This window comes from Thamnophis elegans, chromosome Z (assembly GCF_009769535.1).
Source record: "Thamnophis elegans isolate rThaEle1 chromosome Z, rThaEle1.pri, whole genome shotgun sequence".
NCBI classification, from domain to species: domain Eukaryota; kingdom Metazoa; phylum Chordata; class Lepidosauria; order Squamata; family Colubridae; genus Thamnophis; species Thamnophis elegans.
Genome location: NC_045558.1, coordinates 66023281 through 66037919, shown reverse-complemented (window position 1 = coordinate 66037919; position 14639 = coordinate 66023281). Strand labels below are relative to the sequence as shown.

Sequence of the window (14639 nt, the reverse complement as noted above, 5' to 3'; positions counted from 1 at the left end):
GCAATAGCAGTTAGACTTATATACCGCTTCATAGGGCTTTCAGCCCTCTCTAAGCAGTTTACAGAGTCAGCATATTGCCCCCAATAACAATCCGGGTTCTCATTTTACCCATCTCGGAAGGATGGAAGACTGAGTCAACCCTGAGCCGGTGAGATTTGAACAGCCAAACTGCAGAACTACAGTCAGCTGAAGTAGCCTGCAGCGCTGCATTTAACCACTGTGCCACCTCAGCTTTCTGATAAAATGATATTAGAAAATTGTAAGAACAGAAAAACAAACTTGAATATGGTCTGGATTGATTACAAAAAGGCATTTGACTCATTGCCACATAGTTGGATCATAAAATGCTTAAAAACAACTGGCATTAGCAAAATATTAGATCCTTTACTGAAAAGGCAATGAAACAGTGGAGAACTGAGTTGGCAGTAGGAAATGAGAACTACGGAATGGTTAATATCAAGCGAGGAATTTTTCAGGGTGATTCACTTTCACCTCTTCTCTTTATCATCGCAATGATCCCATTATCAGTAATCTTAAAAAAAATGAAATTAGGCTACCAAACAGCCAAAGAAGCTGAAAAAAAATTCTCATTTATTATATATGGATGATTTGAAACTCTATGGAAAGTCAGGAATAGAAATCCAATCACTGATAAACACAGTCCGAGTATTCAGCACTGATATTTCAACGCAGTTTGGCATGGAAAAATGCACCACTGTATCCATAAAAAGGGGCAAAATCACTACATGTGAGGGAATTGAAATGCCCAATGGCCAACTAATTAAATGCAATGAAAATGAAGCCTACAAATATTTAGGCATTCTGCAGCTGGATAACATCAAGCATGGAGAAGTAAAAACTATTGTCAGGGGAGAGTACACCAACAGAGTTAGGAAAATTCTGAAATCTAAATTGAATGGTGGAAATACAATCAAGGCCATAAATACCTGGGCAATACCAGTTATAAGATACACAGCTGGTATAGTTAACTGGACACAAGCTGATTTGGACATTTTGGACCGAAAAACCAGGAAATTAATGACAGTGCACTACAGTTTACATCCACATGGTGATACTGATAGACTATATCTGCCCCGAAAATCAGGTGGCAGAGGATTATTACAAGTGAAGCAAATAGTTGAAGAAGAAAAACATGCACTGGCTGGTTATTTAAAAGAAAGTCAAGAACATCTATTAATCGAAATAAAGAACAAAAATCTATTGAAGGTCCAACAGACGAAACAAGAATACAGAAAAGATGTGATAAAATCAAGAATGGAGAGTTGGCAGAACAAAGCACTGCATGGCCAATTTCTGGAAAAAATCAAAGATAAAGTGGACAGTGAAAAAACTTGGTTATGGTTAACAGCAGGTACATTAAAGAAAGAAACAGAGTCACTAATCCTAGCTGCGCAAGAACAAGTTATCCACACAAATGCCATTAAGGCCAAAATCGAAAAATCCTCTGATGATGCCAAATGCAGACTTTGCAAAGAAGTTGATGAAACTGTTGATCACATACTCAGCTGTTGTAAAAAAATCGCGCAGACTGATTATAAATTGCAGCACAATTCAGTAGCACAAATGATCCACTGGAATTTGTGCAAAAATTATAATATTAAAACAACAACAAACTGGTGGAAACATAAGCCTGAAAAAGTCACCGAAAATCAGATGGTCAAGATCTTGTGGGATTTTCGCATACAAACAGACAAAATACTGGCGCATAATACACCAGACATCACACTGGTGGAGAAAAATAAGGTTACAATCATAGACATCACAATACCAGGTGATAGCAGGGTTGACAAGAAGGAATATGAAAAAAATTGCAAAATACCAGGATTTAAAATTCGAAATTCAATGATTATGGCACAAACCAGCAGTGGTAATTCCAGTGGTAATTGGCACACTGGGTGCTATTCCAAAAGCACTGGAATTACATTTAAAACAGTTAAAAATTGACAAAATCACCATCAGTCAAATGCAAAAAGCTGCACTGCTTGTATTACGAAAATACGTTATGACGTCCTAGGCCCCTGGGTGGGGCCCGACTAATAATCAATGCCAAATCCGTCGAAACAACTGGCCGCTGTGATACAATTGTAATAATAATAACACACACACACAAACATATTAATAAGATATATGAAAGAACAAGGGAACAAAAGATCTTAGAAACTGAAGGGCGATAATATAAGGTATGTTTAAAAAATCTGAAACAATGAAAATGAAATGTAATAACTATGAGTAATATTATTATGTCTTTATATCAAACTGTATGATACCCAGGTATCACAGCATTCACGCAGTGATATGTATAAATAATATAAAATTAAAAAACGTGATGGAAAAAAAAGAATATTAAAAATAAAATAAAATCCAGCATTCCAAATCAACTCCTGGCACCCTAGCCAGTAACATCAGCAAATCAAGGAATCACTATATTAACCATTGTAGTTATTTATATGAGATACTTTACAGCCAAAACAGGACAATGAATAAATATTTATTGTAATTTTAGAAATGCTTCAATTCAACATTAAGAAACACTAATAAGAAGGAGAAACAAAGAAATTCTGGTACTTTTATTACATATATTAGCACTCCTCAGAATCATTTGTGATTTAAATCTCTTACAAATTTTTAAATATCTTAGTTGAATCTCAATTATGATTCATAAAACATGAGTGTCCTCTGGTGGTTATATATTTCTGAATTCATAAAGAAATTGATTACATCTCATGCTCATAAACTGAATTATAATTAAAACACAGAAGCATATTAAACCTCACAACAAACAAGATATAATCTAAAATAAAATTTGTTCCCATTCCCTAGAAACTGAAAACGAAAGATAATGAATATTAGCAACCCATCAAGATAACCTCAATTATCTTGCTCTATTTTATTATATACGAAGTTTCATTTCTTTTGGCTTATAACGTTTACAACAAATAGCACATAGCAAAACATATAATTTTGTTACTATTAGTTTTGTCTCAGAACACAAACTAATGTTTGCCTATCATTTCAGCACCATCTAAAAAAATCAGTATGAATGGATATACCAAAAAATTTAAAACGTCTATGAACAAAAAAAACCTAAAGCTTTTTTTTTTTGTTTATTTGCTGTCTTCAAAATAATTCTTGACTCTTGAAAATTGTCTGAAGTAATTATTAGAGTTTCATGAAATCAAAATTTCATGAAATTTTTTTGGAAGTGGCTTAACACTACTTATTTCCTAAGAGGAGAGTGTGATGCTGGTCCAAAATATCCCAGATGCTTCATGTCCAAGGAAGGAATAGAACACATAGTCTCCCAGTGCTTTTAACCTCTACGCTAGCCTTTTTGTCGAGGTGTGCCAATAGTGGAGGGACCATGGGGGGGGGGGTCGCGCGTTCCATTCCCAAACCCATAATGCAAAGCCCTCCTCCTGCGCAACCCCCCCATATACATGTACAATTCCCCCCCCCCAAAAAAAAATGTGCACTAGCCTCATTGAAGTCTCCTGACTTCTGGGAAGCGAATTCTTGCCCTCCACAGGCTTCAGGAAAGCCTCCTAAACCCTCAGGAAGGAGTAAAACAGCCAAATGAGCAACCTGGAAGTTCATTCCCAAACTTCCAATGGCCCCTGTTGGGCTGTTTTTCGCCCTACCCTGCCTTCAGGGAAGCCTCCTGAAACCTGGGGAGGGCCAAAAAATGGCCCAACGAACAAATGGTCCAATGGGTTTGCACGTTGGGTGATTTTTCGCCCTCTGGAGTCTTCAGGGAAGCCTCTTGAAGGAGAAAAACAGTCCAACAGGGAACCTAGAAGTCCATTCCTGAACTTCCGGTACGCATGTTGGGACGTTTTTTGCCATGAAGCTTTTTGAGGGAGAAAATTAGCTGAAGATCAAGGCCGAAAATCAGCTTGCCAGTATGTGCATGCATGCTGGAACTGAGAGGGCAATGCCTAGCATGTCCTCAGAAATGGCTTCACATGCCACCTGTGGCACGCTTGCCATACGTTTGCCATTACGGTTCTACATGAAACATGCTCTTACTAGAGCAATGCATACTATAAAATATAAAACTTTTATCTCAATTTTATCCTAATAAAGCAGATATGCATTTATGGTTAAATGTGCTGTATAAAAAAAGCAGAAGGCAAATTATTGTAGAAAAGGGGCATTTTACTGAAACATTGTCAATACCATTGTATTAATAATGTCCAAAATTTGCCATATAAGATTCTTGACATCTCAGGTCTCCATCTTTCTGTAATTTTTTAAAGCTTTTACTTTTACATGTTTTTACAAGTATTTCAAAATAGTACTTGCCAAGTATGTTACAGGTAGTCCTCAACTTAAAACTTGCCCATTACAGTCATAAGTGGTTATGCCATTACCCTAGATTATCTTGTTAAAGGCCCCTATCTCCTGCTCTCCCTGATGCAGCCCTTAAACAAACACATGGGTTCTTAAGCACAGCACAGAGTTCCTCAAGGGTGAGGAAGGCCCTGGGAGGCACACCTGACCCAGGCTTCCCAAAGCTTCCCTATTCCCTAAGGCACCCCATTCTCCACCCCATCCTTCAGAGTTTCCACAGATCTTTGCCTGCTCCCAACCTGCCATTCAGTCATCCAAAGAACCTAAAACCAGACATCAGAAACTACTAGCATGCAAAGGGCTCTATACAGTTTTTAGTTTTCAGCTTCCATCCCATCCAGCCACCAAAGGGAGGCTAAGGAGGGGTAAAACCTGTAGAAAGTTTTAGAGATTGTGTGTGTGTGTGTTTTAGAGATTGTGTGTGTGTGTGTGTGTGTGTGTGCGCGCGCGTATGTATGCGTGTGTGTGTATATGTGTGTGTATGTATGTATGTATGTGTATATATATATGTATGTATGTATGTGTGTGTGTGTGTGTGTGTGTATATATATATATATATATATATATATATATATATATATATATATATATATATATATATATATATATATTTGTTATATTTATGCTGATAAATAAATAAAGGGAGACTAGTATAGATCTATTTCAAGCTATTTAGCTCTCATCAGCTAGCCACACCCTTACTGGGAATCGAACCTGTGCTCTATTGCCTCTAAGGCAGATGTGTTAACCATTGAGCTACAGGGCTCGACTCCTTATCAGCGAGGCCAGGGTGAAAGGTATATATTTAAAGTCACAACCCCTGGTATGCCCAAATATGGGAGGAAGGTCACACTTCCTCCCATATTTGATATGCATTTATGCCCATATATATATATTAGATTTTTTTTATATATATATATATATATATATATATATATATATATATATATATATATATATATATATATATATATATATACACACACACACACACACACACACACAAACACACATATATAATATTACTTAAATATTTTGATTCTTCAAATTTAACAGATTTAAAGCACATCTTCCCCAGGTTTAAAATACACCATTTCTCATACATATGCTTTTTCACACAAAATTAAATCATATATAAAAGCAACAAGAGATTGAGGCAGGGAAAAAATGTTGTTGCCGGACAAGAAAATTAGTAGGGGAGTACAAATGTAGCATCTAAAGACATATGACCAACTGCATAGGTTCCCTAAGTCACAGGTTTAACACCAAAGTTCCTCTTTATTCTATATCAGTGAAAATAGTCTGGGACCAATAACGTACCTTTTATACCTCCAAATGGTCCATATGTCATGTTATATGCAGTTCGATAAAGACTGTGTTCATACATACATTTTAGCTGGTATTGGTTGCCATATTCTGTATTTCCTAAGCTACCTATTAAATAAAAGAAAGAGTTGCCTTAAGCTTGCAATATTTTCTCTGGAAAATGTTATGAAAGATGGTGTAATATACTTATGTTACACTTGAATACAGTTGTCAGAATTCAGGTTTCATGTATTATTATACCATAAGCCCCACCCCATTCTTTTGCCTATATAACAGAACTGAGGGAAAAATTAATCACTTATTAAAAGTGAATACATTTTTCTCACAAACTTGAAGTTTTCAGTTTATTCTGTTTGATTCTGATATCAAATAGAGAATACAAAAATCTCCATCATACTGATGGAGGAATGACATATAAAATCTCCCTAAATTTTGGTGAACTGTTAATTCCTCAACATCCATAACTTGCTATCTAGGCTCAATAGAGCTTTGAATCTAACAAGTAAAGAACTGCAAACTATCTATTTCTTTAGAGGACGAAGATAAAGGCTTGTAAATCCACTTTTTGTACTGGGGAGTTTTTAAAAATGAAGGTTCAAAACATGTTATTCCTCTACAGATCATCACATAGAAAATTCTATTTACCGTATTTTTCGGTGTATAAGGCGCACTGGAGTATAAGATGCACCAAGATTTTGAAGAGGTAAATTTTTTTTTAAAAGTTTTTGCCCTTCCCGGCTCCCAGGAACACTCTGCATGCCCCATTTTTTGTGAAAAATGGGGCATGCAGAGAGCTTGGGAAGCCTGCAACTTGCTTCTGGGGGCCGGGAGGGCAAAAATGTGATGTGTGGGGGCTCGATCTTCCTAAAGGGTAAAGCTTTTATCTATCTCAAATCAGCTTTTCTCTACCCCTCCCATGGCCCAAGGAGCAGCAGTCGGCTCGCTTCTTCTCTTCAGCGAGGAGAGAAAGATACGCAGGGGCTGAATGGCCACAGCTACACTCGACCAGGAACTGCCCATTGGGCGAGGAGGGGTGGGGATTCCTTCCATTTGGATTAATGGTTCCTCATGGTGGCGCCTGAGCAGCAAAAGAAGGCCAAAGACAACAACCCGGCAAGGCTGCATCCTTGAACAACCGGGCTTATTCACAGCCCTCTTCGCAAACCCTCTTCCTTAGTTTTGGGGCAAAAGCAAGTGCCAAGCTCAGGGAGACTCCCGATCCAGCACTCCCGCATTCCAAAGTTTCCTTTCCATCACATGCTTCTTCCACTAGCCTAGATTCCGACAAGGCCAATAGCTTTTTCCGGAGAGAAAGTGGAGATCTAGCTTCCTGAAAAAAGCCTTCGTGTTGGTGAGATCATTCCTCTTCCCTTCCTCTACCCCCCCCCCAATCCCCCCGGATCTGACATGCAGTTCTTATTGCTATTGCTGCTATTGCTATTGCTGCTATTACACCCAGCTACCATATCTTTTTGCTGCATGACAAATCTGGGCAGGTTGGGGGTGATGATGGAGGAAGAGAAGAGGAACAGTCTCCTCTCCATAAAGGCTTTTCTCAGGACACTGGATTGCAAAATTAAAACCTGGAATGGGACACAATCAAGCTTCTGAGATCGCTTCACTGCCACCTGAAAATGCTGTTACCGCGGTCTCTGCCGCCTGGAACTGCCCGAGAAGGGGCAGGTGAAGTGGGCTCTGCAGAGATCGTGGTAACAGTATTTTTGGGTGGCAGCACAGCGATCTCATGAGCCAAAGCCTTGTATCCCATTCTAGGTTTTTAACTTCCCAATCTAGCGTCCTGAGAAATCTAGTGTCTCTGAGGCACCTCTCATTTGCAGGAGGAGGAGGAGGGCAGCATATACAAAAGCATCTGAGTAAATGGGAAAGAAAGCTACGCTTTTCGGGCAGCAGTTTTCAATAGGTTCCAAGCACGGCTTTCTTTCCCAGTTACAGAGGCTTTTATATATGCCGCCCTTGCCTTCTCCTGCAAGCGAGAGGTGCCTCAGAAACTCAGTGGGCAGCTCAACGGAGACAATGGCCACAATGACTTCACTCCCCAGCAATGTGAGGACCCGCTACTGCCACCACCGTCTAAGCCCTCCCAGGAGCCGAGCTGAGTGGCAACCCCGAAAGTAAAATGTCTCCTTTCCATCCACCGTGATCTCTGAAGTGCCTGCTTCACCTGCTCCTTCTCAGGCAGTTACAGGTGGCAGAGATGGCTGTAATAGCGTTTTGGGGTTGCAGCACGGCAATTTTGGCCACCTGGAACCACCTGAGAAGGGACAGGTGAAGTGAGTGCTGCGTAAGAGGTGTAAGGCAAGCTGCTGCTTTCCAAAAGAGTATATTTTTAATAATGTGAAATAGATTTAGTATCATTAAATCTGTAGGGAAAATGCTAGATTTTATAAGTGGAAAATAGGGAAAATAAGTTGATTTGATTTATTTTTTACCTGAGACAGCGTAGACACATAATTTTTTGCAATGCAATACAGCCAGATGAAGCAATTCTGTGCCACTAGCAGAAAGGAAAAAGATGAAATGTGTTTAAAAAACACCAATATCAATAATCTAAAAGACCAATAAATCATACTAAATACTAACAGCATGTAACATGCAAACTTTTTTGTACTTAATACTTCAACAGTTTTTTTAAATAGCTGTATACTGATGTATACGTATCAAACCTATCTTAAATCCAAACAAACACTATGTTCCCTAATTCACAGACATCTCCTTAATTCATATGGTTATAAGAAAGGCAAGAGATACAGCATAATTGGACTTGCAAGACTCTATCAATATAAGGACTATCAAAACAAATTAGTTTTAGTCTTTCTGTGGAGTTGATTCCTGATTTGATCTACCTGTTGTGCTAATTTCAATCTTCCAAGTCTGACTGATTTTGTATGTAGTTTGAACTTGTGTAAAGTGCAAAATACATCTGTCTAATAGATTCCAGTTTCTAGAGATAGTCAAATGTCATAGATGGGATGGATGGATGGATGGATGGACGGACGGACGGACGGACAGAGAGAGGGATAATCCACAAACCGGGAATCTCTACAGCATTCTAATAACCTTTAGAATACAACGATGAATCTTTATTTAGCTGAATTTATTAGCTGCCCAACTCCAATGGATTCTTTTCCCCCCCTTTATTTTATGACCATAACAAACATATTATGCAGCAAGTGAGGCAGAGATAGCATAATTAAATGAGATAGGTATAGCAAACCAATTTAATTAAAATTGTGGGAGGTTGTCCCTCAAACTAACAGTTTTCAACAATTACTGACCAGTCTCCAACCTTCCTTTTGGGGAAAAGGTTATTGAAAACATGGTTAGCTGCAACCGATTATAATTTTGGAGAATTATTTAAACCTGTTTCACACAAACACACAAACTTTACTCACACAAACACGAAGCTGAAAACACTAGCCTGAAGATGGCGAGTGAGACCTCGCCGAAATGTTGCCAAGACAATCTCAATCTTACATGGGAAAAGACCCGAATACAACAAGACCAGCATATCTACACCCGTGAAAATCTATGAAAATATATGTGTGTGTGTGTGTGTGTGTGTGTGTGCGTCTGTGTATGTGTGTGTATATATATGTGTGTGTGTGTGTGTATACATACATACATACACACACACACACACACACATACATAAATACATGGAGGAGGGCCTGTGGGGTGGGCGAGGGAGACCATTTTTGGTCTCCCCAGGCTCTTAGAAAGCCTCTGGAGCCTGGGGAGGGCGAAATACGGGTCCACCATATCATTGTGCAGCAAAAGCGGGAGGGGTGGGGTGGGGGTTGCACAGGGCGCCTGCGCCTGCATGGGAAGACAGCATGTGCGAGCACAACCCCCTCCTGTGCTCGCCCAGCTTTTGGCACACGGCGGCAAATCACTGCTCTATGTGTATATATACCTCCACACACATACACACACACAGCTCTTCTAAAACTATACACACACACACATTTGAGGGGAGGGGCCAAAGTCGCGACGAGACAATGTGCAATCTCAATGCTCTGAGATCGCACTTTTATCACTGGGGGGTCCCAATGGACCTAAACCATCCCGAAGAGATGGTGAATAGGAAGATTACGTCTTGCTGATCTCGGGGATATCGCAAAATCTCCAAAAGCAGCAAGAAAAAGTCTTCAAGCTGGTAATAAAAATTCCAGTCTTTTGTCAAGACTGACAAAGTCAGGGCAGCCTCAGAATGGAATGATGTGGAAAAAGAAAGTGTTTCCAGCTGATGAGAAATCTTTATTGATTTTTTAAAAAACGGACTGCCTATAAAACTTAAAAACCAATTTAAATCAAAGGATAGAAGAATTTAGCGGCGAATTTGAACTTTGGAATGGTTTTGGACAATGGTTATCTTACTTTTTAAATGTTATTTACATGGATTGAATCTAACCAAACCTTTTTCAAGTGGATGGATTAACCTTTCTTCTTCTAACTTTTCTTTGTAACTTTCTGTAAGCTACAGATTATTTTTTTCCTCTTTTATTGCTGTGGGTATTTTTTTAAAAACTCATTTAAAGAGTGGATTCTTTGCCTAATTTGATATAGAAAAGAGATTCAAAAAAAAATCTGGGTGGAAAAACACACCCAGAGTCCAGTTTCTGCCACACATTTAACTATAACTTCTGTACATTAGAATATTACACATGCCTTCAGATGTTCTTCCCTAGCCTGCACACGACTGTTACAACCAGGAGATGACATGGATTGAGTAAAATGTGGCAATTCTCACTTAACAATGCTCTTGCTTAGCAACCAAAATGTTGGGCTCAATTGTGGCCATAAGTCAAGGACTACCTCTGCCTTCCTCTGTATGGCAGCCTTGTCCTAGTAAACTCCTTCTCCTTTCCGGCAATTTTCTTCCGTCAGAGGCACCAAAATAATCCAGACAATACAAAGTTTCTAGATGGCCTCCAAGGTTCCTTCTAACCCTGCTATTCTATGATTCTGTAAGGATCTTCTGCTGGAGGAGAGGGTTGGTGGCAATCTTTTTGGCACCGAGTGCCCAAATTGCAACCCAAAAACCACTTATTTATTGCAAAGTGCCAACACGGCAATTTAACCTGAATGAACGTTGGTACTTACCTGAATGTCGCTTCTCATGACATCTGTGGGAGGAGCCCATTAGTGGACTATCATCAGTGTTAATTGATCCATAGACTGAGTGGAAAAGTGTTGCAACTATGCCTCCACTCCTCCTACCTCAGCTTCCTCAAGGTCGACTCGAGTAGCATGAGTATGATCTGAAAAAGAGATCACAACAAGGCCACCCCTCCCACGCTAGTCCACTACAATTAACTAGGGCAGAAAATGGCCCTACAGATGTCATAAGAAGCGACATTCAGGGAAGTACCAACGTTCGTTCTCAATGGCATATTGCAGGAGGGGCCACTGGTGGGATGTACCCAAGCTACTGTCCATGGGGGGGTGGGGAACCTATGACTCTCTAGTGGCTAAGGTGGCCACTACCTGCTGCAACACTCTGCGCCCAAAGGATGCTTCTGCTGATGCATAAGCCTCTAGGCAGTAATGCCTAATAAACAGTGTAGGGGAGGCCCACGTGGCCACCCTACATATGTCCTTAAATGGTACTCTTGTCGCCGAAGCCACCGTGGCAGCCGCACTCCTTGTAGAGTGGGCCATAATACCCTGAGATGGAGAGCGACCCTTTGTCTCATATGCTAGGGAGATGGTTCTCCTTAACCATCACCCTATAGTGATCGGTATGACTCTAGCTCCAGCGTAGCTGGTTGAAAGGACACCAGCAATGCCTCTGATCTGCAAACGTGGACTGTTCATCTCAGATAAATTCGCAACGCTCTACAAATGTCTAGCCTGTGCCAGAGACATTGTCTTTCGCGAGATGCAACCGGACAGAAGTTGAGTAAGACCAGTTCCTGAGTCGTGTGGAAGGGAATATTTACCTTCGGAAGGAAGGATGGATCTAACCTCAGGATTACCCTGTCCTGGTGGAAAACGCACAAGTCTCGAGAAGAAAGAGCCCCTTGCTCTGAGTTGCACCTGGCTGATGTTATGGCAATCAGGAACACAACCTTCATTGTTTTTTATTATTATTATTATTTTTTATTTTGTTACATAAACAACGCATGCCCACACCAGTGGAAAAGAAAAAATCAAAACACAAAAAAGACAAAAAACAGAAAACAAGGCAGGGGGGAAAAAAAGAAAAAAACAAAAGAAAAAAAAGAACACAAGTATATATTATAAAAAAGTATATCAGCTGGTTACAACATGTTTTTGTGCATCTCTTCCATTAATTCATATTAATTCAAATATCTTAACTCAAATGTTTACCATATTGACATCATCATACCTCCACTTTTAGTTGACTACAGTTGTTTAAACATCTTTCATCCTTAACTATGCCAAAGATTTAATCCATAACCACATGCTAGCATTTCATTTACTTGTTTATAAAATCCTCCATTAACATCAAGTCCTCATATCCTGTTTTAGCTAAACATCCATATTTAATACCAAAAATTCCATCCTCCATGTATATAGTTTATTATCATTCTCCTTTCTTTATGTAATTATATCATATATCATAACATTTTCCCCATATTAGTTAACATTTAACTGTATATAGTTTTATTTTATTTTTTAATAGTGATAATTATTGTGATTAATAACCTTTGTATATGGTCCAAAAATATTTCTAACCTTCCCTTCTTATATCCAATTATTATTTATCATATCAACTCCACATTATATACATTACTATCATTATCAATTATTATTCAACTATGTCTATTACAAATAAAATTAATTAGGTTTAGCTAATTTTGAATTGTATTCTTCCATCTATCAGCCTGTGTCTCTCCAATAACAAAACCTCCTTAATCCTGTTGCCATTCGTGGATCAAGTTCTCCAAACGTCTTTATGAGCAAGTCCAAACAAGAAGATCTTTGCACCTTTTTGCTTAAGGTGCCTCTCATATGTCGTTGTCCCACGTTTATTCCACTTTTCAGCTTGTCTTTAATTCTCAGTAATGGTAACAAAAGTTTTGCAAATGATGTTTCATAAAGTATAAATTCTTTAATGCTTCTCATTCCTCCTACGCTCTGTCTTTCGAAGTAAATCTTCTGTGTGGCTGCCCCCACTTCAAACGTTCCATCTTTTTCTCCCTCAGAGGTAAACCAGATGCCCGGAATGTCAGCAAATTGAAAATCTTCATCTTTGACATCCTTCGTTTGTATTTCAGGAACATTCAAACATTCAACATTCTCACTTTTTTCTTCATATTTTGATGTTAAAAACAGGAAATAATCCAGCTTCCTTTCAAATCTGTCGTACGTATCAGATAGCTTTTGTAGTGCGGAAAAAAATCATTTGAAATGAATCATTTGAAACTTGAACAGACACCATCTTTGTACGCAGTTAGTATTTTCCCTTTAGAGGCTTTAAACATTCAAGTAAAAACAAGCTGGGAGCTGTACAATCTTATCTGATCTTAGACCAACCCAGCCAAGCAATAAAAGTGTCAAGTTGTAGGGAGCCAAATTGTAGTAAAATGGTTTACAGCCTACTTACAGAGAGTCAGAGGAGATGTTGGAGTAATCTTTCCTTTGTCCATGTAAGTAGCATTTAAAACATTTAAAAAATAGGGTAACCACCGTCCATAAACCAATAAAGAGATCCAATTCGCCGCTAGATTCTTCTGTTCTTTGGTTTCAATTAACTTAAATTTTTATGCGGACCGTGTCTCTCTGAGTAATAAAATCACCTTACCAGCTGGAAACACTCACACCATTCTTAGGGGCAACCTGCAGTTTCGGTTAGCTTACGGCTAATCCAGAAGTCACTGGCAAAGGAGGTTAAATTCCAAGCCCCCAGGGACTTTGCGAACGTCTCTGGGGTCACTGGATCTCCTCCAACCTTTCACTGTCTCTCCGGGACAGCTTGGGTTCAAAAATGAACCGTCCAATTCCTTCGGAATAGAGGAATTTCAGGAATAGCCTGAAAATCCGTCTTCTCACTGCTAAGCCCCGCCTTCTTCCCCAATCTTCATTGTTAAGGAGTTGGAGAAGGACTGTGCATATTGGTTCAAATAGAGGGCCTGTAAGCGCCTGAAGGACCACTGGCAAGTCCCATAAGAAATCTTTTAATGAGCGTTAGGTGCGATATGGGAACATGACCCCCCCCCCCCAGAAAGTACAGTTGAAAGAGCTGCTGTCTGACGGTGTAATGCATTGTGAGCAAGGCCCCTGTTTAACCCATCCTGTAAAAATTCCAGGACTTGTGGTGTCAAGGCTTCAGACAGTATTATGGACGCCGATCGACACCACTTGACGAATGCCGACCACGTGGAATTATAGTTCCTCATGGTCGATGGCCATCTAGATGTCTCTAAGGCTAAGATAACTCTAGCAGAGAATTTCGTGTTTCTCAGAAGGCTCCATTCAAGTGGCAGGCGGTCAGATGGAGCCACTGAGGCTCCAGACTGATCAAGACCCCCTGGCACAGACAGACCTCCTCCCGGTGAATTCTCCAAGGTCGGGACGCTGACATCTGCACTAAGTCCGCATACCACAGTCTCCTGGGCCAGTTTGGCGCTATCAGAATTACCTCCACCCCCTCTGACTGTATTTTCCTGATGGTAGATAGGGGAAAGGGGGGAAAGGCATAAAGGAGTCCATTTGGTCATCTGCAGCGCAGTGCGTCCATGTCTTCTGCCCCTTTGGTCAGGTATCTGGAGAGGAATTGAGGGAGCTGTGCATCTCTGGGTTTCCGAATCGGTGACAAATGCGATGAAACAGGTCTGGATGGAGCTGCCATTCCCTGTGGTCCACGGTAGACACTGGAATGGCCAAGAGTGAATTGTTCATCGTATGTCATTGATATGGGATTAGGGTCCACTGCAATGTTCTGGGGTGAAGAC

At 39.9% G+C, this 14639-nt stretch overlaps 1 protein-coding gene across 5 annotated transcripts in view; it reads right to left on the bottom strand.

The window, feature by feature from the left end:
• The window catches only part of BBS9 (Bardet-Biedl syndrome 9), a 347201-nt gene that overhangs the window by 319856 nt on the left and 12706 nt on the right, over positions 1-14639 (bottom strand). For 4 of the 5 annotated variants that reach the window (XM_032234710.1, XM_032234712.1, XM_032234713.1 and 1 more), the window contains exons 4-5: positions 8148-8212; positions 5692-5805 (exon numbers count right to left, since the gene is read on the bottom strand). In XM_032234710.1, the coding sequence (XP_032090601.1) occupies positions 5692-5805; positions 8148-8212 (179 nt within the window). Of the gene's footprint in view, positions 1-5691; positions 5806-8147; positions 8213-10821; positions 11094-14639 lie in introns of those variants that run through there. The other variant, XM_032234714.1, reaches the window with a different exon arrangement.